Source organism: Anomaloglossus baeobatrachus, chromosome 1, assembly GCF_048569485.1.
Source record: "Anomaloglossus baeobatrachus isolate aAnoBae1 chromosome 1, aAnoBae1.hap1, whole genome shotgun sequence".
Lineage (NCBI taxonomy): Eukaryota > Metazoa > Chordata > Amphibia > Anura > Aromobatidae > Anomaloglossus > Anomaloglossus baeobatrachus.
In genome coordinates, this window is record NC_134353.1 from 49,147,351 (window position 1) to 49,174,787 (window position 27,437).

Below are 27,437 nucleotides of genomic sequence, written 5' to 3' on the forward strand. Positions count from 1 at the left end.
ACCTCCTGGCCAGAAGGGGGAGACCAAGCTGCTTCCCTGTACATTCTGCTGGGGGGGAGGAAATGGTCAGAAGTAGTTTCAGTTTGGAAGTTCAGTGCAGAGCACTGAGGAGACAGGATCTCTGGAGGTTGGAAGCTGGCTTTAGCTCACCTCAGGATCCACTGACCAATTCCAGGCCTAGCTGAGGGTCTGAGGGAAGGAGACAGAGTACACAGAGGAACATTCCTGGGAGACAGAGCATTGCAGAGCTCATCCCCAGTGGAGCACACAGAACGGATGCTGGATCCGAGACTGCAGGTTACATACTGCACAGTTACCACCAGAGAAGTGAAGATTTCAGATCTTTCACCTGTACCACAGACACAAGCAACAAGCGCAGAGTTCAGGAACATACTAGTAAGGACTCGAGTTGCCTGTCAGGTCGGTACCGAGGAGCACAGAGCCAGCTGCATAGTTCACGCAGCAGCAGGGCCACAGACACACAGTGCAGGCAAGGAAGCCAAAACGGCCCGGCTGGGTGGGAGAAACCCTGAACCCCTCACAGACTCCGTGGACAGTACTCTGCTGAATGCCATCTACAGTAAAGGACAAAGAAACTGCAAAACCGTGAGTCTGCCTGTTTATTGTGCTCGTGTCCTGCACTCCCCCCATAGACTATCACACTGCCCCGGGGAAAAGGCTCTACCCGTGGGGAGCCGTCCCATCTCAAGCTGCCTTCCATCACCCCGGAGGTTCTGCAGCAGCGGTGGTCATCTCTGATCACATTCCACGGGTGGCGTCACGAACATAACCCCCCCCTTTTATTGTGGAACCAGGGAGCACAGACCGGGTCACGACACCGTGATCCCCTTTCCAGAAGCGACCCCTTGGCCCGGTTCTGGGTATCTCCTTAACCCCTGGCGACACATAGTGATCTCCAGGGCCCTATGTAATTCCAATCCCTGTATAGGGGTTAAAGGGTTTCAGGGTTCTGGGGGTCCTGCTTGGTGAGTGGCTTCCCTCTAGTCTGTCCATTACATCCCACCTGAGTCTGTTGATCCAGGCAGGCGTTACACAGGGATATCACGAAGATACCCTACCTCTGCCACCAATTTGTCAGGGAGACCATGAAGATATCCCCCCACTGTCACCAATCGTCAGAACAATCACACAATTGACTGACGATTAATGTACAAGGCAATGGCCACTATTGCTATTAGGCCAGTTATTTATTTCACAATGAACTTATACACATGAATGAATGAGGGAGGGAGAAGGTAGGAGTTAGCTCATCTCATCAGATCCTTTAGCATTCATAGAGGTATTCCAATATTTACCAGAGACTTCCAGGTCAGGGCTGCAATTGCCACATGAAAAAATAGAAAAACTCCAGGGATGGAAAAAAAAAATGTTTTTGTTAAAACTTCACTGGGACCTACATGTTTTGGCAGAGCCTTATTCATCGTTCAACCAAGAATAAGCCTCTGCCGAAACGTGTAGATCCCAAATGCACATAGGTGCTCCTGTCATGGTGGTCCACATTTTAATATCACACAAATAATTGTGATGTTGTAATAAAACAATTTTTCTTCCATCGCTGGAGTTTTTCTACTTTTTCATATAATATATTCACATCCTATTCTACCTTTGCCCACAAATCGCTCAGAGAAAATCCAACACATGTAAATATACTTCGGTACGGTCACCACCAAGCTCTGCAATAGCCAAAAGAAAAAACCTAGCTGCCACCACCAATCGTTTATTACAGACCGATTAGACACCCATGACTGGTAACGTTGAGTCTCAGGAGGCTTCAGGGGTGCGGTTTAAAGAGCAAGTAGAACAAAGCTATAAAATTTTATATATGTAATCCAACAATTAAACAGTGTATATAAAAATATATGAGATGTTACAAAGGCGACAAGACAATAAAGTATATACAGTCACATAAAAATAAAAGGGATGAACAGAAGAAAGTTGCTAGACCTGTTTTCATAGAATCTTGTAAAGGGGAGCACTATGTTTTAAAAAAAAAAATCACAATCCTTCAGCATGTTGTATGACCTAGTGCTGTGTGATGGTGGGATATGGGGGGTTGTGTATCATGTTGTATAGGTTCATATTTTAGGCATGGTTCACTGTCCATTCTGTATTCCTTGTGTGTACATTGTTCTGTTTACAGGTTTAATCCCTCCCCTGGCGGACTTTTGTTCCTAAGTCTAGGGGAGAGGGGCCTGGGATCCAACTAAACTCTCTGCTAACTTGAAGAATTAGTCAGGCTGGGAAGGAGAAGAGAGAAGGATTGATCCTCGGAAGGAGAAGCTAACACCCCAGAGAGACTGTGATAAACCCTGATTTCCCTGGAAAAGGACTGCGGGAGGATTATTATTAACCTCCTGGAACATTTATCACTTACTGGACTATTTTCGTGTTTCTGGACTATTTTACCCTCTGTATGGTGGATTATATTATGAACTCTCTGATTTGCTTGGAATAAATGTTCTTTGGATTATCACTGATCTCTCGCTCTGTTGATTGTGTGATATGGGAGAAGGACCCCGTCATATGCTGAATATTAGTTCTAGGTCAAAACCTATTTTTAACAGGTACCAGCCGCTCCCACCTACCAAATTTCCATTGACTTTTTTGCAGCTCTTCCTGAGGTGTGCAATTTGTTTCCAGATTCTGGAGGACGCTCTATAAGTATCTAAAAATTCTTTAGACTTTTACTCTATATATTGCTACCAGTGAAACAGAATGAATCAGTTTACGGAGCAATACCTATATTTTTAGTTTAGATCCAAATTAAGATAATGAATAGGGATGATCGAATACCACAAATATTCGGCTTCGCGAATATCCAACGAATAAGTCGCCGCTATGCAAATATTCGATGCGCAATGTAAGTCTATGGGAAGGCCAAATAGTTGTTATTCGGGTTTCCCATAGCCTTACATTGCGCATTGAATATTCGCAAATAGTCGAATAGCGGCGACCTATTCGGCAAATATTTACGGAGCCGAATATTTGTGGTATTCGATCATTCCTAATAATGAAACAGATTTTTTTCCTTTTGGGTCAAATTTGCCCATAACAATTAAATTTCAGATCTGCAACAAAGTCCTTGGAAATTTGAGTTCAGATGTCTTGTAAAGCACCAAGAAGCACTTGACAGGAAAATTTGAACTGTCAGAATGTTTGGTGAAAGTTTTGTCTTCCTCTTCTAATAACACCAGAGTCAATTTTCTGCTGTGGATAGTGTCGCTCAGTGAATTCATAAAATCTGGACAAAGGTTCAACCGATTTTGGCTCTAACCGTGTAGATTGCTGATAAACATTGTGTGAGGGCCGGGGAGGACTGGTAGGCCCAGGAGGTGGATCCACTGGGACGGGCACCCCACCTGGTGGGCAGGGTACACGGTAGCTGGAACACTAACGTGGCAGGAACGGGTGCAGGTATCAGGAAGCAAAGACAGGACCAGGTCACTAAGGTCACAGCGTACTTTAAGGCAGTAATAGGAAACAGGAACAAAGACCTGAGCACCTAGCTCACAAGACAAGGCATAGAAACAGAAGCGATGATCAGGCCCCGCCCACATGGAGAGGCCAGTCTTATATACTCATCACAGCCTCAGGTCATTTCCTGTTGCAGCAGGGCTGGGGCTATAAGACCAGGTGAGTGGGCGCGGCCCGGTCCTATACAGAACATTAGTCAGAATCAGACTCCTGAGACCAGGAACAGGACTCTGGGGAGCAAGAGCGGGAGCGGCAGCCATGACCGGTGGACACGTGGACTGGATCAGTGGGTAAGGAGTGGTGCTGGGACACGGGGAGCGTGACACATTGTTGACTCGTTTCCTTGACGTTGTTCATACCTACTGTTCTGCTGCAATAAGGTGCCTAATAACAAGCTCATCCCTACTTTACTGGTTCTGTTCACACCTACAACTCTTTTACAACAAGGTACCTGATAACAAACTCATCTCTGCTATTTTGGTATTTTAGTGCTAGGACATCTACAAATCAGCTGTGTCTTTTTAACAGATTAGGTGTTTGCACTTGCTTATTGTCTCTATCCTATTACATCCTTGGTGGGGCTATTTAAACTCTATACTAGATTTCTCTGATGGCTACACTGCTATGTGGATTACTGCTAAGGCATTCCAGCCCTGCAGCTAAGACATTTAGGCAGAGACCAGTGTTATTCTCTCACTGTTTTCTCATTTCCCTGTCTTAAACCTGTCTTCTGTTAGGTTGGTAGGAGTTTACCCTTGCTTGCATTTATTATTTCTCCTTTGTCCACAGGTAAATGTATATTATTTTTCCTCACCTTGGGTCCCTGTCTATGTCTGCACGCTTTCCCTGTCTTGGTTTGTAGTGCGTAGAATTCTCCCCTCTGGTTCCTTAGGAGGTCTAAGAAACAACTCTACTGCCTTTCAGGCAGACAAGTTGAGTTGTGGTATGTTAGTTGTGCAGCTAGTGATATTCTGGTCTGTGCAGGAACCATTAGGGCTACAAATAACAGCCAGATAGGAAAGCGTCTTTAACCCATACAGCACTAAAAGAAAGTAGAGTCCCTCAAATACAAGTGGTAGACCTGCAAATAATAAGGCGTTGTGACCTTCTGGTCCAAGACTTGCAAATGTCTCCCCAGAGCGGTACACAGTCATGACATTCATACGTTGTGTGTATTTTATATAGATAATGTGATGGAGAAAATACAATATACTACATATTTTGCTTCAAGCATTGGTCATTTTCTGATGATATAACATTAAGGACCACATATATTAAATTGTTTTTGCTTCCATTCATATGATTGTGATATCTGTACACTAAACTTTAAGTAAAATATTTGGTATGTTCACAATCGCTATGTAGATTAGAAAAAAAAAATGCAATTGACATGGTGTAAAAAATGATTTAGGAAATACAGTAGTTATATTGTCTTGAAATATTGCAAGTGGGTGTTTCTATGAGTTCAGCGCAGGAGGGCACATACATAGTCCTTCTCCTCACATCCTATGTTCCCCACAAATAACCTATTAGAAATTGCAAGCAGGGCAAAAAAAAACATTTATATTGTCTTTTCTACAGTGAACAGCAGATCTACGGGCAGATACATGGCTGTTGGGAGCGTGACTGAGCGTGTGCGTCCTCCAGCTCGTTAGGTGGAAATGCAAGTGACAGACATTGTGAACACCAAGTGGTGCTGTCAATGTTATAATGTTTTTCAGCCTATAAAGGCAAATGTTACAGTTTTTTGTTTTGTATATAATATGACACGTAAAGGTGGGTCATTTGCTTTTTATAAACCCGTTGTCATGCTGTACAAAGGGTTGGTAAGCTGTAGTACAGCGTATTCCCCACTATGTGGCAGCAGAGTAGTGAAGGAGACACAAAGTAACACTGTAACAGAAGGACAGCTGAAGTACAGCAGAGTAACTTCAGTAGGCAGTTAACAGGCGAACCACCAGGGGGCAATAGAGTAGTCAAACCGTCAGAGTTCTAAGCCAGGAAAGTCGAGTCACTACAAAGAAAGGATCAAAATCAAGTCAGAAAACAGAACCGAGTCAGAAGCCGGGAGATCAGGTATGCAGAGGGAAACACAAACAACAGACCGAAGCAGGAAATCAGGGACTGGGACAGACGGACGAATGGGGGACGGTACAGGTCAGGGCACAGTAACAAGGAGTCAGATCAAACAGGAATTCTCACCAGAGCCAGTCATGGGCTGCAGAGCAAATCTATAACCAGCACAGGAATGCAAGTGCAGCAACCAGATATAGTGTCTCATGAAACCATATTGAGGCTGATGGGAGTTAACCCCTGACATGACCAGGCCGGGTCTGGGAAACTCTGGAGCAGAGAATCCCGGTCCTGGATCATGACACCTGTCTTCAGTTAGCTTCTGAAGTGGTGGCTCCAAGAACACTGAATTTTTTTGTATTTTAGCTCAGTGTCAAAGCAGAGGATTTGCTCTGCCCACTTATAAAGATACATTGGGCGCTTAGTAGGTCAGACTTTAAGACCAATTTACTTGACATTTTAGGTTTCCATCACTTTGCAGGCGACAATGAAAGCTTTTTTTTCATGGTCTAATCGGTCTGTGAGGGCTTCTCGCTCTATATTGTCATATTGCACAATAGCAAAGCCTTCTTCGGTTATAGCCTTTCTAAAAAAGTCGTCGTCACAGGTTAGCAGATGGTATTTATCTTGTCCAATCATAAAATAGGAAGCATTGATATCTGTATAAATCAAGAGATGGCCTCCAAGTTTTAGCAGGTTAGACATTTTCCTTAGAATTATTCTGTATTCTTCATGATCCCTACTGATCACTTCCAGCGCCCATATACACGTAACACAGTCTGCTCTCGGCAACGCAAAAGGGTTTGTCGGGTTCGTTTTGCTGAAGTCACACTTCACGATATGTATCATTTTTCTTCTCAGCATTTCTTCAGCATCTTGCCACCCATCTCTGAAAAGAACAAACATTTATATACAAATATATATATTAATCATTTTAAATGATGACATATCCTAGATATATAAATAATTGGGATATAAATTAATCTGAAATTGGTTTTTCTTATGATCATAAACCAAAGCCAAATGATCAGCAGACCAAGGGTCAAGAATGTGGAGGCGGTAAACCAAAACTCTGCTTCATAAATGGCCAATAATTAGTATTAATAATTTGTAGAATCTGGTTTTAATATTGTAAAAAATACAGTATTAATAATAAAATATTTTTTTAAATCCTGGAGTCAGAGTTGGTACCATTTTACCAGCTTTTCACTAAGTGATTTTGACTTGTATTTGCGCACAATGACCAGATGTTAAAGTTTGTCAAATATTCAACAATTACTGTATTTTCTCTCGTATAAGATCACCCCCAACTTTTCCAGATAAAATATAAAGTTTGGATATATCGTATATATTGTACATACTCGAGTGAAAGATAACCTGAGTAATGTCCCCATTGTTTAGTGATGTCCCCTGCAGTAATGTGCCCATTGTTTAGTGATGTCCCCTGCAGTAATGTGCCCATTGTTTAGTGATGTTCCCTGCAGTAATGTCCCTATTGTTTAGTGATGTCCCCTGTAGTAATGTGCCCATTGTTTAGTGATGTCCCCTGCAGTAATGTGCCCATTGTTTAGTGATGTCCCCTGCAGTAATGTCCCCATTGTTTAGTGATGTCCCCTGCAGTAATGTCCCTATTGTTTAGTGATGTCCCCTGCAGTAATGTGCCCATTGTTTAGTGATGTCCCCTGCAGTAATGTGCCCATTGTTTAGTGATGTCCCCTGCAGTAATGTGCCCATTGTTTAGTGATGTCCCCTGCTGTAATGTCCTCATTGTTTAGTGATGTTGGCACGGTGGCTCAGTGGTTAGCACTGCAGCCTTGCAGCGCTGGGGTCCTTGGTTCAAATCCCACCAAGGACACCATCTGCAAGGAGTTTGTATGTTCTCCCAGTGTTTGTGTGGGTTTCCTCCGGGTTCTCCGGTTTCCTCCCACATTTCTAAGACATACAGACAGGGACATTAGATTGTGAGCCCCAATGGGGACAGTGTTGCAATTGTATGTAAAAGTGCTGTGGAATTAACAGCGCTATATAAATGAATAAAATTATTATTATTATTATGTCCCCTGTAGTAAAGTGCAAAGTGTTTAGTGATGTCCCCTGCAGTAATGTGCCCATTGTTTAGTGATGTCCCCTGCAGTAATGTGCCCATTGTTTAGTGATGTCCCCTGCAGTAATGTCCCCATTGTTTAGTGATGTCCCCTGCAGTAATGTCCCTATTGTTTAGTGATGTCCCCTGCAGTAATGTGCCCATTGTTTAGTGATGTCCCCTGCAGTAATGTGCCCATTGTTTAGTGATGTCCCCTGCAGTAATGTGCCCATTGTTTAGTGATGTCCCCTGCTGTAATGTCCTCATTGTTTAGTGATGTTGGCACCGTGGCTCAGTGGTTAGCACTGCAGCCTTGCAGCGCTGGGGTCCTTGGTTCAAATCCCACCAAGGACACCATCTGCAAGGAGTTTGTATGTTCTCCCAGTGTTTGTGTGGGTTTCCTCCGGGTTCTCCGGTTTCCTCCCACATTTCTAAGACATACAGACAGGGACATTAGATTGTGAGCCCCAATGGGGACAGTGTTGCAATTGTATGTAAAAGTGCTGTGGAATTAACAGCGCTATATAAATGAATAAAATTATTATTATTATTATTATTATGTCCCCTGTAGTAAAGTGCAAAGTGTTTAGTGATGTCCCCTGCTGTAATGTCCCCATTGTTTAGTGATGTCTCCTGCAGTAATGTGCCCATTGTTTTACAATGCCCCCTGCCGTAATGTTCCCATTGTTTAATAATGTTCTTCTGCTGGTCACATTCTGTCCCCTACGTGCCGTTGTTTACACACAATAAAATATATTCTCACCTCTCCTCCGTGCCCGCGGTTTCTCCAGCTACTTCTTGCAGCCCACTGGAACACAGACCCCTCCGTGATAGCGTCCGGTGTATGGAGCGGCTGCTGCAGGATGTTGTCATGGCTTTACTCTAGTTGACTGCTTTGCGGCGCCAAAAAGCATTCAACTGCAGTAAAGCACGTCCATTATACAGGGCCGCCGCTACTTTCAGCACTTTACTGCAGTTGAATGCTTTGTGGCGCCATAAAGCATTCAACTGTAGTAAAGCCATGACGGCATTCTGCAGCGGCCATTCCGTACACCAGACGCTATCACAGAGGGGTCTGTGTGCCTGCAGACTGCAAGAAACAGCTGGAGGCACCGCGGGCACGGAGGATAAGTGAGAATATCTTTTATTGTGTGTAAAGCCATGACGGCACCATGCACCGCCGTATATGACGACACCCGGCGTATAAGACGACCCCCGACTTTTGCAAAGATTTTCAGGGGTTAAAAAGTCATTTCTTACACTGGAAAATACGGTACATTTCATATTTTCAAAATGTTGTAGATTGTAGCTTTCAGCAGAATCATCAGCACTCAGAGATAATGGGAGAATGATTGGTTTTCCTTGGAAGACCTCTGATACTTAATTTTATGGTGAGAATGCAGGAGAGGTTCTTCTCTGATGACTCTTCCATGAAGGCCATATTTGTGCAGATGTCTCTGAGCTGTAGAACAATGTACCACAACTCCAGAGTCTGCTAAATCCTGCTGAAAGTCTTTTGCAGGTAAGCTGGGGTTCTGATTTGCCTGTCTAGCAATCTTATGAGCAGTTCTCACAGAAAATTTGCTTAGTTTTCTAGACCTTATCTTGACCTCCACTGTTCCTGGTAACTGCCATTTCTTAATTGCGTACCAAACTGAGGAAAGGGCAACTTTAAAATGCTTTGCTAACTTCTTGTAGCCTTTTCCTGCTTTTCGGGCTGCCACCATTTTCATTTTCAGAGTGCTAGGCAGCTGCTTAGAGGAACCCATGGCTCCTGTTTTTTGGCACAAGGTTAGACGAGGCTTGGTGTTATAAATCTGTGAAATTTGAATCACCTGGCCTTCCCAAACAATGATAGTGAACCCTAACAGGCTAATTAAGGTCTGAAACCTTGGTCAACGTTATACGAGCACACAAATTTCCAAGGGTGCCCACACCTTTCCATCAGCCCTTCTTTTGTTTTTGTAATTTTTCAAATGTAAAAGAAGAAAATATTTTAAAATTTAACTTTCTATTTTTGTCACAATCTGTTTAGATTTTTTTCTCAAATATAAAGCCTAAATCAGGGGTCTCAAACTCGGCTGGGTGTATGGGCCGCACAGAGGAAAAAAAATAATTTGGGGGGCCGCATTCTTTGCAGGACAAAGTGACATTTATATTGGTACCATATATAATATATATATATATATAATTTTATTTTTTTTTTCACACACCTTGGGATCACTGATTTTCAACATTTTCACTTGTTCATTATAGCAAACGTGCACATTCTTTGTTTAAATATAAACCTTTTTTTTTTTTTTACATTTTATCCCTTTCTTGTAACTAATAGTCAATTAGCACTATATAGAAATTTTGACCAACATCTTTTAGTAATGTTCCCCATATTGTTGTAACGTGCCCATCCTTGTCCCCTTGTAGTATTGTGCCCCATCCCACAGTAATGTAGGCCCTAAATCATAAAGTAAGTGACTCTTCATACTAGACCTGTTTGCCTCTTTTAACTCCATGAACAGTTTTGAGGTGTGAGTCCAGTCAAAGGCCTCTGGATCTTTGTTTCTCCACAGTTCAAGCTCTGTAATGGAGGCGTCATTACATTTTAGAATGGAAATTTCTTCGACGAACTCACAAACCGAAAGAAGATGAACTATAATTGGGCCAAGACTGATATCAATTAGGGTTTTTCCACTAATCAAACCTGTGAATAGAAAAAAAATAAGTATTAAATTCATAAACAAAATCTTCTTAATCCTCTACAATAGATATTGCTTGTTGTGATCATTAATATAAAACAAAAAAACCTACATTTTATCTGAAAATTCATATTGGTACTTATAAATATCTGCTCTGCCTTGACTTTTCTTTATCAAACTGTGAAAAATTTACCACTATAGAGAGTTGACCAGATGAAACCCCTTTACCTCTATAAACTTTAACATTCCAGTTCTTTGTACATCGCACTACCATCTCCTTCAGGCCTCTAGAGATTTAATGGAGCAGCAACAAGTAATTGTGACCTGCGCTCTATTCATACTAGTGACTTAGGAACACCATTCTACACGTAGGTCCCAACAGTTGGAACCCCACAATTACCCCTATGCGCACTAGAAAAATAATTTTTCTCAAGAAATTTCTTAAAAAATTTCTTGAGAGTGAAGGATTAGCGCACTTGCGTTAGAAAAATGCACCAATAACGCGTTTTTACCGTGTTTTGGTGCGTTTTTGGTGCATTTTTTGTGCGTTTTTTGCAGGTTGGTCCCTTTGTTTTTTAATGTTTTAACAGCAATAAATAATATAGATAATAGATAGATAATGGATAGATAGAGGGATAGATAGATAGATAGATAGATAAAGAGATAGAGGGATAGATAGATAGAGGGATAGATAGATGGATGGATAGATAGATAGATAGATAGATAGATAGAGGGTTAGATAGATAGATAGATAGATAATGCATAGATAGATAGAAAGATGGATAGATGTATAGATAGATAGATATCGATAGATAAATAAATAGATAGATAAATAGATAGCAAGATGGATAGATGTATAGAAAGATGAATAGATAGATAGAAAGATGGATAGATGAATAGATAGATTGATGGATAGATAATCGATAGATAAATAGATAAATAGATAGATAAATAGATAGATAATCGATAGATAATCAATAGATAGAGGACAGATCAATCAATCAATAGCTAGTGTCCCTGTGAGGACACACTGCAGTTTTCGCGAGCGGTAATGCGTTCACATTACCGACCGTGAGAAATGACCTGTAGTTACCCCTGCAGTATCGCTCACTGAACGAGGCTACATTGAGTATGTGTCAGATGCGGCTGGATGCAAGCGTCGTGGGTAGAGATGAGCCACCCCCCTAGCGTTCGAGTTCGGTTCGGTCCATCAAACGGAGGCTCCGTTCAACGAACATTCGACGATCCATTCGACGAACCATTCGAACCCCATTGAAAACAATGGGAGGCAAACATAAACACATAAAAACACATTATACATGTACACATACAATTAATAAACATTGCCATAACACTTACCTGTCCCCGTGACGCGTACTGCACTCTGTCTCCCGCCGCTTTTCCTTCCGATAATCGCTGCGTCCTACCGGTAACCAGCACTGATGATAGGACCTTCCATGACGTCAAAAAAAACATGTGATCAGTCACATATCTATTATCTTATTGGCTACAGACTGGTCCCATGGCTAGACGTCATGCTAGGTCCTGTCAGTGCATCTCTCCGGTACGCGGTGATCGGTCCAGCATCTCCGTATACCGGCAAAATGCTTGGCACATGGTCGGCTTCCCCGTTCCTGCAGGAGGGTGCTCTTTACAGAGTCTGCCCACATTCAGGGACTAGATGCCACAGCCGGTGAATAGCGGCACTGGGAATCACGTGATCGGAGATTGCTGTTGCTATAGTAACGGTGGCAGCAGTGACGTCACCGCTTACAGCCCGCAGCCTCTGCTCACTCACTGAGTGATTAGACTGCACGGAGCAGCAGTGTTCTTCCTCCCATGCATGCTGTCTGATGTAGCAGAGCTGCATGGGTTGAAGGAGAAAGAAGACAGAAGACCAGGATTGTGGAGGGGTGAGAGGGACTAATAAACATGGAGTCTCTAAGTATGTCTGTGTATTTTTTTCTATTAAAGTATTTTTTCTCTGTGTGGTGTCTTTTTTTAACCCTTTATTGGAGATTCTTAATGGCCAGGTCAAACTTGCCTGACATTAAGAATCTCTGGCTTAATACTAGCTAGTAAAACAAAGCTAGTATTAACTCATTATTACCCAGCAAGCCACCCGGCTTCAGGGCTGCTGGAAGAGTTGGATACAGCGCCAGATGATGGCGCTTCAATGAAAGCGCCATTTTCTGGGGCGGCTGCGGACTGCAATTCGCAGAACAGGTGCCCAGAAAGCTCGAGCCAACCTGTGCTGCGGATTCCAATCCCCAGCTGCCTAGTTGTACCTGGCTGGACACAAAAATGGGCGAAGCCCATGTCGATTTTTTTTTTTAATTATCTCATGAAATTCATGAAATAATTAAAAAAAAGGGCTTCCCTATTTTTTAGTTCCCAGCCGGGTACAAATAGGCAGCTGGGGGTTGGGGGCAGCCGTACCTGCCTGCTGTACCTGGCTAGCATACAAAAATATGGCGAAGCCCACGTCATTTTTTGGGGGGGCAAAAAACTCCTGCATACAGTCCTGGATGGAGTATGCTGAGCTTTGTAGTTCTGCAGCTGCTGTCTACTCTCCTGCATACACTAGTGAATGGAGCATGCTGAGCCTTGTAGTTCTGCAGTTGCTGTCTGCTCTTCTGCATACACTAGTGAATGGAGCATGCTGAGCCTTGTAGTTCTACAGCTGTGTCTGCTCTCCTCCATACAGACAGACAGCAGACAGCAGCTGCAGAACTACAAGACTCAGTATACTCCATCCAGGACTGTATGCAGGAGTTTTTTGCCCCCCCAAAAAATTACGTGGGCTTCGCTATGTTTTTGTATGCTAGCCAGGTACAGCAGGCAGCTACGGGCTGCCCCCAGGCCCATGCCTATTTGTACCCAGCTGGGAACCAAAAATATAGGGAAGCCCTTTTTTTTTTAATTATTCCATGAATTTCATGAAATAATTAAAAAAAAAAATGACGTGGGCTTCGCCCAGTTTTTGTGCCCAGCCAGGTACAACTAGGCAGCTGGGGATTGGAATCGTGTGGATTACTTCAGACCTGGATTGTTGTTTGGGGATTAATAAAGAGGTAAATGAGGTGTTTTTTGTCTTTTATTCCAAATAAAGGATTTTTCGCTGTGTGTGTTTCTTTACTTTCACTTACAGTTTAATCATGGAAGGTATCTCGGGGAGACGCCTGCCATGATTAACTCCTTATTACCCCGATTGCCACCGCACCAGGGCAATTTAGGATGACCTGGGTAGAGTCCCGGGACTGCCGCATCTAATGGATGCGGCAATTCCGGGCGGCTGCCTGCTGATATTGTTAGGGTGGTGGGCTCCCCATAATGTGGCGCTCTCCATCCTGACAATACCAGCCTTCAGCCGTGTGGTTTTATCCTGGCTGCTTTCAAATATGGGGGAAACCGCATTTTTTTTTTTTTTGTATTTATTTATTTTACTGCACGGCAGCTGTGATTGGTTGCAGTGAGACAGCTGTCACTCATCGTGGGGGTGTGTCTGACTGCAACCAATCATGGGTGCCGGTGGGCGGGGAAAGCATGGAATAATTAATTGAATAATGAAGCGGCAGCCATTTTCAAAAGAGGAAAAGACACCGCAGATTTGTGACAGCCGTGCAGCGAGACGCCCGTGATCGGTGAGTAGGAAAGAGAGAGGGATTGTGCTGGGGATGCAGGACGCATGCAGACATGAAAGGTGCGCACATACTGTGAAAAGCCACGCTTTTGGTGATCGAACTGTTCTCGAACGTAATTCGAACTGCCGAACTTTTAGCAAACCATTCGAGTTCGTCGAACGACTCGAACACCCCCCAAAATCACTCGAACATGAAATTGGCGAACCTCCAACCTCGAACATCGCTCATCTCTAGTCGCGGGACTTGTGTGGATTACTCCGGAGCTGTGTGTTTGGGGTGGGTTAATAAAGTGGTGAAAGAGGGGGCTTTTTGTTATTTTATTTAAAATAAAGGATTTTTCGGTGTGTGTGTGTGTTTATTCACTTTACTTACAGGTTAGTCATGGAAGCTGTCTCATAGACGCTGCCATGATTAAGCTAGGACTTAGTGACAGCTATGGGTTACCATTAACTTCTTATTACCATGATTGCCACCGCATCACGGCAATCGGAAAGAGCCTGTAACATTCCGGGACTGTCGCATAATGGATGCGACATTTTCGGGGCAGCTGTGGGCTGATATTCTGGGCTGCGGCAGGGGGGGGCGTAACCATGGCCCTCGCCCTCCCCAGCCTGAGAATACTGGGCCACCGCTGTGTACTTACCTTGGCTGGACGGTAAAAATACGGCGGAGCCCACATTTTTTTTTTCTCGTTTTTTATCTTTAATATGTAAGTTTGATTTCTATGTGTGTTATATATGTCTGTGTCTGCGTGTCAGTGTGATCTGTGTGTTTACTCTCTGCTCAACTTACTTTTCCTGTCACAATGACATCACTTCCCTGCAAAACACAGGCAGTGATGAACATTATTTTCCGAAAAACGAGAAATAACGCGGGAATAACGCAGGAAAACGCAATGAAACACACATAATTTGCTACCTGCGTTATTCCTTCGCTATTTCATGATTACATTACAGTCAATGGAGTGAAATAACGCAGGCATCTGCGGAAAAGAAGTGACATGCACATTTTTTTTCTCAAGAAAATCTACATAAAGAATTTTCTTGATAAAAAAACGCAGTGTGCGCACAGCTAATTTTTTTTCCATAGGTTTTGCTGGGGAATTTCTGCAGAAAGGGTACAACAAAAGGGCAGCGAAAACGCAAAAAAAGACGCGGGTAAAAACGCAGTGTATGCACAGGGCTGAAAAATCTCCTACTCAGTGGACATACTATCACGCTGGGGACAAGAGGACCTCCGACGAACAACGTAACACAAAGAGTACACCAGAAAAACAATACATTGGTTGGCCCTGGTGCTATGGAGAGGGGTCACTTCCTAACACTCACCAGAGGCTGATCCCTGCACTCCCTAATGGCCTTAGACGGGTACTTCCCTCATGTGCCTAGGCCCTCACTGGCCCTGAACTCACCCTGTCTAGTCTGAAGGTCAGATAGATGCTAGAATCACCACTACAATAAAACAACACAAGGAAGATAAAGCAAGCAGGGGAAAGACACAACAAATAGTTTGCCACGGCTACTCAAGCAGAAAGCTTCTCAGTTGCAACACAAACAACACATCAGCTTCTCCAAAGACAGGCTCTTTCAAAGTGTCAGCTATAGAATGAGCTATAGCCGGCATAGGAGAGAGTGTGGAGTGGGTTTATATAGTGGAAGGGCGTGGCTACATGTCAATCTCAGCAAGATAGAAAAAGAAACCTAAACCCCTTTAGCACCAATTGGAATTAAGTGCACTCCTACACAGGATAAGTAATGAGCAGATTCTAAAACGGATCTGCGATCAACCAAATGCTGAAACCTTCTGATCCCCGATTCCTCTGAGGTCAGCAACACACTCGTGACACATATAATACGTTTTATTTTGGGGAGAACCCATTTACGGAAAATTGATTAATTCCACATACTGCATATGTTGACTAATAAAGGTTATCTGTCTGTATTGTGCTTCCCTATCTGAGAGCTGCATGATGTTGGGGCAGAGAGACCCTGATTTCAGCCATGTACCATTTACTGGGCTGCTTGCTGCAACTTTGATACAATCACTTATATCTTCTGCAGCTCTAGCAGTTCTCTGAATACTGAGCCCTGTATAGACCAACGCATCCCACTGATTTGCAGCTTTCTGTCAATGTATACTGAAGGCATTAACAGCTTAGTACATACTGGCTCTTCCGTTACAGCTGAAAACAAGTCCACATTGGCTACCAAGAAGGGGTGATTGGGGCATTGCTTTCCACTGGGTATCCAATAACACGGGTCAATGTGTAGCGCTATGATTAGAGTACCCTATACAGTTGTACTACTTTTTCAGGATCATTCCTTGAGTCTATTCCCCAGGTGTCACTGACTAACAGTCAACACTGACCCACCACTGTCTCCGCTGTTAATACTAGCCTCTCTGATGGGGGGCGCTCTCTGGTTCCTCAGATCCTGCATAGAGGTTAATGGGAACCTGTCAGGTCCAATATGCACCCAGAACCATGAGCAGTTCTGGGTGCATATTCCTAATCCCTGCCTAACTGTCCCTGTATACACTAACATAGATAAAGGTATCTATAGAAAAAGTATTTCTAAAGATCTTTTATCATATGCTAATGAGTGAGGGGATTAGTCACCTGGGAGTTGCTTCCCTTCTAGTTGGCGACATTAGCATGTTAGCACATCCACAGGGGTGTGCTAACATGCTAATGAATGTGCAGCAACACAGGATGGTCTCACCTCTCTGCTGCAATTGCAGCCCAACGACAGATTTCCGCTCAGTGCACATGTCCCTGAAGTTTCGGTCATCTGTACTGTGAAGACGGGTGTACTCATCCCAGCTTCAAAGTGAAGTAGTGCGCATGACTGACACTCCGGGGTCATGCGCACTGAGAAATCCAACGTCGGGCAGCGATTGCAGTGGAGAGGTGAGTGACATCATCCTTTGATGCTGCACATTCATTAGCATGTTAGTACGCCCCTGTGGGTGTGCTAACATGCTAATGGGGCCGAATAGCCAAGGGATGCAACACCTCGATTACTAGTCATTACGCTCATTAGCATGCGATAAATGATCTTTAGAAATTCTTTTTCTATACATCCCTTTATTAATGATACAGGGACCGTCAGGCGGGGATTAGTATTATGCACCCAGAACTGCTCGAGGTCCGGGGGGCATATTGCACCTGACAGGTTCACTTTAAACTGCTATCTGTTCTCGGTCACCTTTACTTCCTCCTGCCCATTACTTCTGCTTGCTTTTTTCATAATATACTACTATCTCTCTAAAATCATGAAATACCCAACATTATATCCTTTTGACTGTGGACCTGTGACGCCCTGGCGCCGCCAGGTGGTCACAGAGAAACAATTCACCCGACATAACACCATACCACATCAGGTACCATCTGCCACAAAATCCTAGCCACCCCCTCAGGGTAAGAAGGACACACCAGTGGGCAGGACCAGGCGGACTGGGAGCGCCCACCTAGGGGTCTTGAGGATCCGGGGGCGGGAACACAGTAGTTCAAGTTCAGATTTGAGTAGATCAAGTTGAAGTTCAAGGAGTAAGGAGTGGAAGTGCTAGTGGAAAAGTCAAATTTGAGCCTAGTGGAGGGTAGTCAGGGTAGTGGCCCTGGTCTACTGGCTAGGTGGCAAGCAGTGGACCGTATCCAAAGGCAACGGGAGTCCGGTCGCAGGAGATCCAGAGTGGACCGGGACAGGGTTGGAGCCCGCCGGTACCGACAGCGGAGATCCGGTCCAGAAACCATGCACAGGCGGGGTACCTGGACCTTAGCTAGAAGACGGTTGCAAGCCCCTTCTCTAATTAACCAGGCCGGGAGCAAGGTTCCAGACATTATTCCAAAGTGTGAGCCCAGATAGAGTGAAATGGCAGCCCACCGCGGGGTATAGGGTATCCCCAAACACCCACTGAAATCCCAAGGGTCAGTTTTCGCGGGCACGACTCCCAAAAACAAAAGCACCGGAAGCGGACTTTCCCGTTCCATACGAGGTTGTCCAAAATTGAGAAAGGGACATTGGTACACCAGCCCGGTGTGGGATCCGAGTACACCCGGATGCGGCAGCCAGCCACTGACACCTTGGTTTACCAGGAGACTTGTGTGCATTTATTCAACAGTGAGTACACCAACATCCCCCGGTCCGGCAGACATTATTCCCCGTGTCCTGAACACTGAGCCTCGGGGCATTCACCCCTACCCACGGAGGGGTCCAACACCTAGCTGCCACTCCACCGCCCCGGGTGCTCCGGAAAAGCAGCGGTGTTACTCCATCTTACCACACACCGTGGGTGGCATCATGAAGAATCTACCACAATCCCCTATACAGATTACGCCCCTTTTATTTGAGTGTCCGTGCGACCCCTGGGTCCGGAGGTCCCTCGAGCCACTGTGGGTCCGGATCCGAGCAGCTCGGCTGCTGACGTGGGGGCGGCACAGACCAGCTTCTCTAGTTAACCATCACATCCCCCTGTCACTATATCTGAGGCCCAAGCTTCCCCTTCCAGCTAGGGAACCCAGGGCTGGTGACACCTAATGATGGCCGGTAGAGCTGCATCCATAGCCACACACACTGGGAACTTAAACCTCTTATTGTTACTACACATATAAATACACGGTATACATTCTTATAACAACAACATCTTCAGGGGGTTGCAGGTCACAGGACACTCTTACATTTACATGTATAATCCATTACTTTTTTCAAGTGATCATGGTAAAAGGATATACAGAGGACTTCTCACATAGGATCCCCTCTAAGGGGTACTTTGCACGTTGCGACATCGCAACTGCGATATCGTTGGGGTCAAATCGAAAGTGACGCACATCCGGCGCCGATAACGACGTCGCAAAGTGTAAAGCCTAGATGCGCCGATAAACGATCGCAAAGCGATAATGTTCGCTATGGCAGCTATCACAAGATATCGCATGTGCGACGGGGGCGAGTACTATCGCGCTCGACATCGCTTGCATCGGCTAGCGATGTCGCAGCGTGCAAAGTACCCCTTAGAGCCCAAACAGAGCCACTAAAAAGAGTGTCCCCGTTGCCAGTGGACTTACTTTTCAGTGGTCCCATGTGGTCATCCATTTCTCTTGTCCTAGCTGTATGACCAGATATGTCCCTCCTCAGGGGTCCTCGCTGATCACTTGATGTTCCACGATATTTGGACATAAACCGGTTTATACATGAAGCACAGTTTACATCACATACCTGAGCTGAATACTTTATAGAAACACCTGAGCATGTTCATTGTCGACTCCTTATAAAATGAGTATGGAGCGTTTTGGTAGAAGTACTCCTGCAGCAGCATCTTAACATTGGCCTCATGACTAGGATAGTGCAGTTTCAAGCAGGGATCCATGATGTATTTCTTCTATGAAAATTTCCTAAAACAAAAGGATTTAATTAATTTGCCTTTGATTAATAATCCAGTTGCATATTGCTAATTGTAGGATGTAAAGTACCTGTCATTTCAGATTAATTTCCACAGTCAGGTGTCATGTGTGTGTTCATGAGGCATAATACTATTTCTGGCCATTATGTGACTTATGTTCTGCATTTAGACAATTAACTTCTTTGTTTTACCTGCCACTATAGTGCTAGTGCACTGGCAGAGCCGCATATACAGAGCCTGGCCAGCTCCTTTAAGCGGGCTTTACACGCTACGATTTCGCTACAGTGATCTCGTTGGGGTCACGTTTTTTGTGACGCACATCCGGCCGCTGTAGCGATATCGTTGTGTGTGACTCCTAGGAGTGATTTTGGATCGTTGCAAAACGTCCAAAATCGCTCCTCGTTGACATGGGGGTCCTCTCCCAATTATCGCTGCTGTCGCTGGGGCGAAGTTGTTCCTCGTCCCTGCGGCAGCACACATCGCTACGTGTGACGCCGCAGGAACGAGGAACATCTCCTTATCTGCCACCGGCCACAATGCGGAAGGAAGGAGATGGGCGGAATGTTTGTTCCGCTCATATCCGCCCCTCCGCTTTCATTGGGCAGCCGCTTAGTGACGTCGCTGTGACGCCAAACGGACTGCCCCCTTAGAAAGGAGGCAGTACGCCGGTCACAGCGACGTCGCAGGGCAGGTAAGTACGTGTGACGGGGGTGCGCGATTTTGTGCGCGACAGGCAGCGATATGCCCCTCTCGCAAAAACGATGGGGGTGGGTACGCATGCTAGCAATATCGGGACCGATATTGTAGTGTGTAAAGCCACCCTTAGTGTGAAGAACTGGCTCAGAATCATGCTAGAATACTTTTTGACTTCTTATGCATCTTCTTTCCAGCTTTATTATGGTTCATATCTAGAGATGAGCAGTTGTTTTGAAACTCAAATTGGCCAACTTTTCCTAAAAAATTCAATTTGTAGCTAATAAATTTATGTGAATCTCAATTCTAGAAAGCTTGAAATTATTCACAAAATAAATGTGGGGGAGAGAAGACAGAGAAACTGGCCGAACATCAGAGCTTACACTCTACAAGAGAGACAAAGAAATAGCGGACCCTGCTGACTATAAGAGCTTACACTCTACAGGAGATAGAGGACCCTGCTGACTATAAGAGCTTAGACTCTACAGGAGAGAGAGCGAGGACTCACTGACCATAAGAGCTTACACTCTACAGGAGAGAGACAGAGGACCCCATTGACCATAAAGGCTTACACTCTACAGGAGATTGATTTTTCTGGTTAGCCTATAAAGGTATCACTCCTGAAATACTTTTGTCATTCTTGGGACATAGTATTTCAATTGATTCTACAGGAGAGAGAGGACCCTGCTGACTGTAAGCGCTTACACTCTACAGGAGAAAGAGGACCCTTCTGACCATAAGAGCTTACACTCTACAGGCAAGAGGGAGAGGACCCTTCTGACCATAAGAGCTTACACTCTACAGAAAAGAGTGAGGACTCTCCTGACCATAATAGTTTACATTCTACAGGGGAGAGAAGAACCCGCTGACCATAAGAGCTTACATTCTACAGGAGAAAGAGAGGGCCCCACTGACCATGAGACCTTACACTCTACAGGAGAGAGGACCCTGCTGACCATAAGAGCTTACACTCCACAGAAGAGAGTGAGGACCCTCCTGACCATAAGAGCTTACACTCTACAGTAGAGAGAGGAACCCGCTGACCATAAGAGCTTATATTCTACAGGAGAAAGAGAGGGCCCCACTGACCATAAGAGCTTACACTCTACAGTAGAGAGAGGAACCTGCTGACCATAAGAGCGTGAACTCTACAAGGGAGAGAGAGGACTCCGTTGACCATAAGAGACTACTCTCTACAGGGGAGAGAGAGACCCCTGCTGACTATAAGGGCTAAAGCGGGCTTTACACGCTACGATTTTGCTACAGCGATCTCGTTGGGGTCACGGATTTTGTGACGCACATCCGGCCGATGTAGCGATCTCGTAGTGTGTGACTCCAAGGAGCGATTTTGGATCGTTGCAAAAACGTCCAAAATCGCTCCTCGTTGACATGGGGGTCCGCTCCCAATTATCGATACTATCGCTTTCCCGTTGTTGTTCCTCGTTCCTGCGGCAGTGCACATCGCTGTGTGTGACCCCCGTAGGAACGAGGAACATCTACCTGCCGCCGGCCATAATGCGGAAGGAAGGCGGTGGGCGGGATGTTCTTCCCGCTCATCTCCGCCCCTCCGCTTTCATTGGGCGGCCGCTCAGTGACGTCGCTGTGACGCCGAGCGGACCGCCCCCTTAGAAAGGAGGCGGTACGCCGGTCACAGCGACGTCGCTATGCAGGTAAGTATGTGTGACGCGGGTGTGCGATTTTGTGCGCGACGGGCAGCGATATGCCCGTTTCGCAGAAACAATGGGGGCGGGTCGCATGCTAGTGATATCGGGACAAATATTGCAGCGTGTAAAGCCACCCTTACACTCTACAGGAGAAAGAGATAAGAGATTACACTCTACAGGAGAGAGAGAGCGAGAGAGAGAGGACCTTACTGATTGTAAGAGCTTACACTCTACAGAAGAGTGAGGACCCTCCTGACCATAAGAGCTTACATTCTACAGGAGAAAGAGAGGGCCCCACTGACCATAAGAGCTTATACTCTACAGAAGAAAGTGAGGACCCTCCTGACCATAAGAGCTTTCACTCTACAGTAGAGAGAGGAACCCGCTCACCATAAGAGCTTACACTCTACAGGAGAGAGAGAGAACTCTGCTGACCATAAGAGCTTACACTCTACCGGAGAGAGAGAGAGAGAGAGAAGACCATACTGACCACAAGAGCTTACACTCTACAGAAGAATGAGACTTACCCAGTGACTCTGGAGATGGAAAACAACTATGTTCTACAAACTGTGCTCCACTGGGAACTTCTGATTTGTGATGTCCCAGGTACTAACCACCACTGTACAAGATATGATAGCTTGTAAGATGTCATAGCTACAGGGCATTATGAGAGGCCAAGCAGTAGCAATACAAAATTACATTAGCTCGCTCTGATGCTTCAGCATTGTGGTAAATAGTGCTCGTCATTTTTTTTTATATGAGAACCGCCAATCGAGAAACCACCTATTTCATGAAGTTTGACTTAAACTCGATCATCCGCGGATCAGTTCTCTCAACATTACTCAGGTCCTTAGGGCAGGCGTGAAAAAGAACCCTTCGTTCAATCCAGCAATACTTACCTTACTTTAAATTAGCACTACATAATAAGGTTGAACTAGATGCACATATACGTATTTTATCTCTTTTAAAGTGTATTCTATCGGGTTTTTTTCAATCATTTCTGTTACATTGTCAAAAGAATCCACTAGATGTCAGTAGAACATTACAGAAGAACAAGCGAGACAGAGACTTCACCTCCCAGAACCTCCCGTGTCTGCAAACTGAGGATCTGATCTGGCATAAATCCTAGGTCATATGAAAAGGCTAGTTAGAGAGTCTTGACTTTTAGGATTGCTACTTCCAATAGGTGGCGCTAGAGTTTCTCTCCTTCCTGGAGTGACAATTTCAACACCTCCCAGAACAGGCTTACAAAAATTCAGGTGATTCCTGCTCTTGAGGCTATGTGCACATGTGTTAGGGTTTTTGCATTTTTTCATGCATTTTTTCTTGCTTTTTTTAATCAATAAAAGTAAGGAAAAGCAAAGTCTATGAGAATTGTGACTTTCTGTGCACACGCTGCTTCTTTTTTCCTGCAGATTTTGTTACTGAAAAAAGAAGCAGCGTGTCAATTGTTGCTTTATCACTATAGTGGATTATATCGCAAATACGGTAAGTCATGGTTAACCAACATGTTCGATTTCTATGAGGAGGTACAGTGCTGGCCAAAAGTATTGGCACCCCTGCAATTCTGTCAGAGAATACTCAGTTTCTTCTTGAAAATGATTGCAATCACAAATTCTTTGGTATTATTATCTTCATTTAATTTGTCTTCAATGAAAAAAAAAAAAAATTGTCATAAAGCCAAATGGATATAATTCCACACCAAACATAAAAAGGGGGTGGACAAAAGTATTGGCACTGTTTAAAAAATCATGTGATGCTTCTCTAATTTGTGTAATTACCAGCACCTGTAACTTACCTGTGGCACCTAACAGGTGTTGGCGATAATAAATCACACTTGCAGCCAGGTGACATGGATTAGAGTTGACTCAACCTCTGTCCTGTGTCCTTGTGTGCACCACATTGAGCATGGAGAAAAGAAAGAAGACCAAAGAACTGTCTGAGGACTTGAGAATCCAAATTGTGAGGAAGCATGAGCAATCTCAAGGCTACAAGTCCATCTCCAAAGACCTGAAAGTTCCTGTGTCTACGGTGCACAGTGTCATCAAGAAGTGTAAAGCCCATGGCACTGTGGTAACCTCCCTAGATGTGGAAGGAAAAGAAAAATTGACGAGAGATTTCCACGCAAGATTGTGCGGATGGTGGATAAAGAACCTCGACTAACATCCAAACAAGTTCAAGCTGCCCTGCAGTCCGAGGGTACGACAGTGTCACCCCGTACTATCTGTCGGCGTCTGAATGAAAAGGGACTGTATGGTAGGATACCCAGGAAGACCCCACTTCTTACCCCGAGACATAAAAAAGCCAGGCTGGAGTTTGCCAAAACTTACCTGAGATAGCCTAAAACGTTTTGGAAGAATGTTCTCTGGTCAGATGAGACAAAAGTAGAGCTCTTTGGGAAAAGCCATAAACACAGTGTTTACAGGAAAAAAAAAAGGCATTCAAAGAAAAGAACACGGTCCCTACAGTTAAACATGGCAGAGGTTCCCTGATGTTTTGGGGTTGCTTTGCTGCCTCTTACACTCGACTGCTTGACCGTGTGCATGGCATTATAAAGTCTGAAGACTACCAACAAATTTTGCAGCATAATGTAGGGCTCAGTGTGAGAAAGCTGGGTCTCCCTCAGAGGTCATGGGTCTTCCAGCAGGACAATGACCCAAAACACATTTCAAAAAGCACTAGAAAATGGTTTGAGAGAAAGCACTGGAGACTACTAAAGTGACCAGCAATGAGTCCAGACCTGAATCCCATAGAACACCTGTGGAGAGATCTCACAATGGCAGTTTGGAGAAGGCCCCCTTCACATCTCAGGGACCTGGAGCAGTTTGCCAAAGAAGAATGGTCTAAAATTCCAGCAGAGCATTGAAGAAACTCATTGATGGTTACCGGAAGCGGTTGTTCGCAGTTATTTTGGCTAAAGGTTGTGCAACCAAGTATTAGGCTAAGGGTGCCAATACTTTTGTCTGGCCCATTTTTTGAGTTTTGTGTGAAATGATCAATGATTTGATTTTTGTTTCATTCTCGTTTGTGTTTTTTCATTGCAAGCAAAATAATGAAGATAATATCAAAGAATTTGTGATTGCAATCATTTTCAGGAAGAAACTGAGAATTCTCTGACAGAATTGCAGGGGTGCCAATACTTTTGGCCAGCACTGTAAGTGCAAATCTGGATATTGGTAATGTAGCTGATATGATTTATTTGGACTTTGCAAAGGCATTTGATACTGTACCACACAATAGCCTTATACTAAAGCTCCAGAAGCCGTGATTAGGGGAAACTATATGCAACTGGGAAAGGAATTGGCTAAAAGATGGGAGACAAAGAGTAGTCATAAATGGAACATTCTCTAAATGGGCTATAGTCAGCAGTGGGGTGCCGCAGGGATCTGTGCTAGGACCAATTCTGTTTAATCTCTTTATTAATAACCTTGTGGATGGAATTGATAGTAAAATGTCAGTCTTTGGTGATGACACCAAACTATGTAGAATGCAATTTAGAAGGTTAAACTGCTGTGCACTGCTCTGGGCAGTAAGTGCTGGGTCCCGGCTGTAACACCAGCTGGAGACCCGGTGGCGATTGTGGGGGTACAGCGCCTGAATCCCAACTATCGCCAAGACTTAAAAGAAAAACAAAAACAGCAGGAAAAAAATGCATATGAAAAAAATGGTCAAACGCAATAAAAAAATGTGCGTTTTTCTGCTTTGTTTTTCAGAAAAGAAGCACATAAAAAAGCAACTAAAACCTTCCATAATGTGACTAACATAATATGATTGTGATCTAGAATTACAGTCTACATCGTAGTAGTCGCCAACTGAATTTCTCCCCCTGTAATCCAAGTTATCAAGCTCAGAGTATATAATTCGATACATTAATGCATATACAATGGAGGCGTGAAATAAAAGTTTTACTAAACTTATACTTAAAATGCACAAGTATAAATTCCTTCAAAGATGGACGCTACCTCAAAGCTGAGGCACCTGAACTAGTAGTATCTTATATGAAGCCAATAATTCCTGATTACAAAAGTAGTAATTTAACCGGACAATCATTAATCATTCATTTGTAGCTCTCCATACCGTGTCACAACGCCAGAGCTTAGAAGACGGATGATGATGATATTTCATGCAGGACAAACAATATGACAACTGATCCCTTCCAGGAGACTTCTCGATTAGAAGACAAAGTGAAGGAGATGCTCTATACCATGACATTCGGAGAGAAATCAAAGGGCGTAGTCACAATGCACCATGGTATGCAGAAGACATGACACTGCCTGCCCAGCACCCTATAATATCAGTACAATGAGTACATGTTAGTTAATATGGAAATACATAAGATGAACAACCCTTATGTAAGCACAGGAGAAATTGTTCTCTAGCCCTTTTTTACAAGCTAATCTTTTTTTAATTCTTAAAAAAAATAAATAAAATCAAAAAATCAAAGGTATTTTGAAATGGACCCCAGACCCAAATCGGGATAGTCTTTCTTCTGTGTTTTTTTAAAAGGATCCATCATTTGCTCAGAAAAATAAGTTATATAGCTTGCAAAAAAATAAAATAACAAATCACTGAGTTCCTCTGATGCTGACACTTGTTTCTGTTTTGCGCTGCATGGCACCATTGCAGAGATATTCTCATTTATTTGTTTTTGGAGCGCATTATGTGAAATCTCTACTTGTAGTGGAACTGGCCTTTTCTTCACAGTCTCCTCTGGGATTTTCCCCTTCATTGCAGAGCTGTGATTAGCAGCATCTGTGAGGGAGGGGTAAAAGTGCACACCCCTAAAAAAAATTGTGAGGAAACGCTAGTGATAGTTGCGCTACAAACAGAGATTTCACATGCTCTGTGATGCCATGGACTCTTCTCAGTGCCTAGCATGGGTTATGTTTCTTAAAATTAAGCCAGACATGATGATAGTTTGTTTATAAACGGTGGATAAGCCCCTCATTGTTTCTACAAGACTCTTAGGAGTCTAGTGTTAAATTTCTTGTTGACTCATGTAATTGCCTTGGCCAGTGAAGGTCAGATACCTAGACAAATCAATTATGCGAACAGCCCATTGTATTAAGAGGTGTGATGTAACTTAGCTGTCCCTCCCTCGTCTCTGCCAGAGACCATTATTACTCGGGATATTTTGTATATGGCTTGAAATCTAGCCAATAAGAGCCCAGTCTTATCCACCAGTCGTGAAGACCCCAATAGTCTGAATGGAGAGCTCAGGGGTATAAGAAACAGGATTGTTCATTACCCTTCTAGATTCTTGCTACATGATACCAATCTAGGATCTGCGGATCCGATTGGCAAGCCATAACGGAACCTGGATTATAATACTACATGGACTTCAGCATCGAACGCAAGGATTCGGCTGAAATATCAAGGAAGGAATCCAGTATGGGACAATCCCGTCACCCCACTACAGGCTTTGCGGCCCTCAGCCAGCTTCCTTAATCTGGCGTTATTCCATTCTCAGTTACATAGTTACATAGTTACATAGTTACTAAGGTTGAAAAAAGACCTAGGTCCATCTAGTTCAACCTTCCTCCACCAGTTCTACACCTGGTCACCAAGTCATTTATAACCAACAATGTTGTGTGTACTGAGGAAATCATCCAGCCCTTTTTTGAAAGCTGTTATAGTGTCTGCCATTACTACCTCTTGTGGTAGGGCATTCCACAGTCTGACTGCTCTAACTGTAAAG

The 27,437-nt window shown here is 44.1% G+C and overlaps 1 protein-coding gene across 1 annotated transcript; it reads right to left on the bottom strand.

The window, feature by feature from the left end:
• Positions 1–1,823: 1,823 nt before the first annotated feature.
• LOC142304324 (nicotinamide N-methyltransferase-like) lies at positions 1,824–25,905 on the bottom strand. Its single transcript, XM_075346605.1, has 4 exons — positions 25,817–25,905; positions 19,199–19,374; positions 10,139–10,349; positions 1,824–6,457 (listed from the first exon to the last, which is right to left on the bottom strand). The coding sequence occupies exons 2-4, from the start codon at positions 19,347–19,349 to the stop codon at positions 6,028–6,030; spliced, it is 792 nt and encodes a 263-aa protein (XP_075202720.1). The 5' UTR covers positions 19,350–19,374; positions 25,817–25,905; the 3' UTR covers positions 1,824–6,027.
• Positions 25,906–27,437: the final 1,532 nt, after the last annotated feature.